General features: G+C 52.0%; 1 protein-coding gene across 1 annotated transcript; it reads left to right on the forward strand.

The window, feature by feature from the left end:
* The first annotated feature begins 2020 nt into the window (after window positions 1-2020).
* On the forward strand, window positions 2021-2962 carry LOC132586861 (claudin-3-like). The gene has a single exon (XM_060258993.1). It carries the CDS (start codon window positions 2126-2128, stop codon window positions 2768-2770), a length of 645 nt encoding a protein of 214 aa, XP_060114976.1. The 5' UTR covers window positions 2021-2125; the 3' UTR covers window positions 2771-2962.
* The last annotated feature ends 289 nt before the right edge of the window (window positions 2963-3251 follow it).

Genomic DNA, 3251 nt, shown 5'->3' on the forward strand with positions numbered 1-3251 from the left:
CTCTGCCTCCTGATTGGCTCCCGGTTTCTACTCGAGACTTTAGAAAGACTTTCGAGGCATGTCAACCCCAGTCCTCTGACAATCTCAGCTGTTCACCCTGGCTTGTATCATCCACAGCAAACCCAATCCTCCTGTTTCTAGATGGCTTCCTCACTCCCCTGATCTTTGCAAGTGACCAGCAACAGATGTTAGCTGTGGCATGTTGGCTACATGGAGTCTTCATAGTCAGCTTTGGATACCAAGTGCTGGGGACCAAAATGTCCATCACCTTCATGTAGGGTTGCCAATCCCCAGGTGGGGGCAGGGATCCCCCGGTTTGGAGACTCTCCCCCCGCTTCAGGGTCGTCAGAAAGCGGTGGGGAGGGGAGGGAAATGTCTGCTGGGAACTCTGTTATTCCCTATGGAGATTTATTCCCATAGAAAATCATGGAGAATTGATCCGCGGGTATCTGGGGCTCTGGGGGGGCTGTTTTTTGGGGTAGAGGCATCAAATTTTCAGTATGACATCTAGTGCCTCTCCCCAAATTACCCCCCAAGTTTCAAAAAGTTTGGACCAGGGGGTCCAATTCTATGAGCCCCGAAAGAAGGTGCCCTATCCTTCATTATTTCCTATGGAAGGAAGGCATTGAAAAGGTGTGCCGTCCCTTTAAATGTGATGGCCAGAACTCCCTTTGGAGTTCAGTGATGCTTGTCACAGCCTTGATCTTGGCTCCACCCCCAATGTCTCCTGACTCCACCCCCAAAGTCTCCTGGCTCCACCCCCAAAGTCCCCAGCTATTTCTTGAATTGGACTTGGCAACCCTACCTTCATGACCTAGTGAGTTTCTCAAAGGTGTACAAATCAGTCCATTTTTGGAAACAGGATGGTGGAATGGATGGAAATTTAATTGGATCCAGAGAGGATGTTCTTTGTTAACGGACACCACCCCCCTAATTTCCAGAAATTTCCCAAGCTAGATCTGGCAACTTTAGCATATGCCAGGGATTCAGCCAGGCAGCTATAGTGGAGCCTCTCAGGGCCCAGCCCCCCAGCATACCACCTAGCCCGCCCCCTGACTTCCATTTTTAAATTTTCATTTTATTTATTGCACTTGTCATCGCCACCAGCAGCAAGCCTTGTGCCGCCCTCTCTCACCAGCCACTCATTGTCACCACTGGCAAGCCCCTTGCCATGGCCACCTTCTCTTGCCAGTCCCTCGCCGCCACTGGCGAGCCCTATGCTGCCCTCTCCCTCTGGTCTTTCACCACTATCGCTCAGCTCTGGCAAGCCCCATGCCCACCTTGTAGGCTGTATATGCTTTTCTTTTGCATCCTTTCAGCCATGGGGATCCATTGCATGGCTATGGGGGGCGGGCTCATTTCCTTGTCTTACCTTGGCTGACCGGGTGTGTGAGGTGGTGCCACCTGACTTATTTAAATGCCCCCAAAGAAAAAAATTCTGGCTCTGCCCCTCCAGCCAGGCACTTTCTGTATGCAAACCACCTGCTATAAGGCTGAGCCGCTGCCTGTTTTCATGTTGCAGATTCAGAGTCCTTTTTTATACCTAAAGGGAGCTCTGATGTCCAAGCACAACCCCAAATAATTCACTAGACTCTCCCAGCCTCAAGTGTTGAGGTTCTGGGTTCAAGTGGTGGCAACCATTTAACAAAAATGAATGCTGAGAATGCCCGCCTCGTCCATGAATATTCAGAGTCTACTGAGGCCAGACAGCAGCTTAAAAGTTAAAAAAAATCCTGTGTCATTCAAAGTACTCCGGAAGATATTTCTTTTCTGCTGCCAATCCTGTCCCTGCTTGCCAGCCTCCTCTTGAAACCAAAACCCGTCACGGCAAACAAGCGGTAGGAATTCAAGGCCCGCTTCCAGCTTGCCCTCCCTGGTCGGCCTCCATCTCTTGGGGATGCCATCTCCTCAAACAAACAAAAGGAGATGGTGTGAGGGAACAGCCGGGTAAGAGTCCGTTGGCAAAGCCCCACCCCATGCCTGAGCTAACACAGCCCGCCCCGGCTATAGCGATGGTTATAAATCATCCCAAGGCCAGGTGCTTGAACACTTTGACTCAAAGGTACATGCTGAGAGCAACCGATTCCCCTGCTTGGCAAGTGCTGACCGACAAAGCAGCGGCAAAATGTCGATGGGCCTGGAAATTGGCGGAGTGTCCCTGTCTGTCCTAGGCTGGATCGGCAGCATCTTGAGCTGCGGGCTGCCCATGTGGCGGGTGACGGCTTTCATTGGTGCCAACATTGTCACCGCACAGATCACCTGGGAGGGTCTGTGGATGGACTGTGTGGTGCAGAGTACCGGCCAGATGCAATGCAAGGTCTACGACTCCATGCTGGCGTTACCTCCGGACCTGCAGGCCGCCCGGGCCCTGGTGGTCATCACCGTCATTCTAGGTGCGCTGGGCATCCTCATCTTCTTGATGGGGGCCCAGTGTACCCGCTGTATCGAGGAAGAGTCCACTAAGGCCAAGGTAACCATCGTCGCCGGAGTCATCTTCCTGTTGTCTGGCATCCTGATCCTCATCCCTGTCTCCTGGTCGGCCAACACCATAATCCGTGACTTCTACAACACATTGGTGCCTCAGCCCCAGAAGCGAGAGCTGGGAGCTTCTCTCTACATTGGCTGGGCAGCGGCCGCCCTCTTTCTTTTCGGGGGCGCCTTGCTCTGCTGCACCTGCCCCCCTAAAGAGGACAGGTACAGACCCACAAATGTGGCCTACTCAGCCCCCAAGTCGACAATGGCCAGCTATGACAAGAAGAACTATGTATGAAGCAGCAGCCCATCCTGGGTGTGAAACTCAACCGCCCATTGCTACGCCCGCCAGGAGGCTCCTGAACTTCACCATCACTCGCTCAAGAAAAGAGACAGTCAGATATATCTTTGGGAATACATGTACAGAGATATGTTCTGCTTAAACTCTGGGAACTGAATGATGGGCTCTGGGCTGGCGCTCCTCCACCACAAAGAAAAGGAGAAGGGAAAACCACTCAGTTCATCTTTCCTTGTCTTCTCGTGGATATCCTTTGACTTCAAACACATTGCGCCCCATCGTGGACTTTCAAGTGCCTCTGCGATATTAGACCCTGCTTCCCATCCCTCAAGCTTCATCTTCAGCCAGCAAAGGTTGGCGAGAGGTGTGGCCTTCAGATTGCCTCTCTGTTGTTCAACTTGGCTCACCCTGCACCCCTTTTTTCTTCCTATTTTGGAGCTTTGTTTCTGTGAGGGGTATTTAGAAAAATGATTAATTCAAA

The sequence above is a fragment of the Heteronotia binoei genome, chromosome 18, assembly GCF_032191835.1.
Source record: "Heteronotia binoei isolate CCM8104 ecotype False Entrance Well chromosome 18, APGP_CSIRO_Hbin_v1, whole genome shotgun sequence".
Taxonomy (NCBI): Eukaryota; Metazoa; Chordata; class Lepidosauria; order Squamata; family Gekkonidae; genus Heteronotia; species Heteronotia binoei.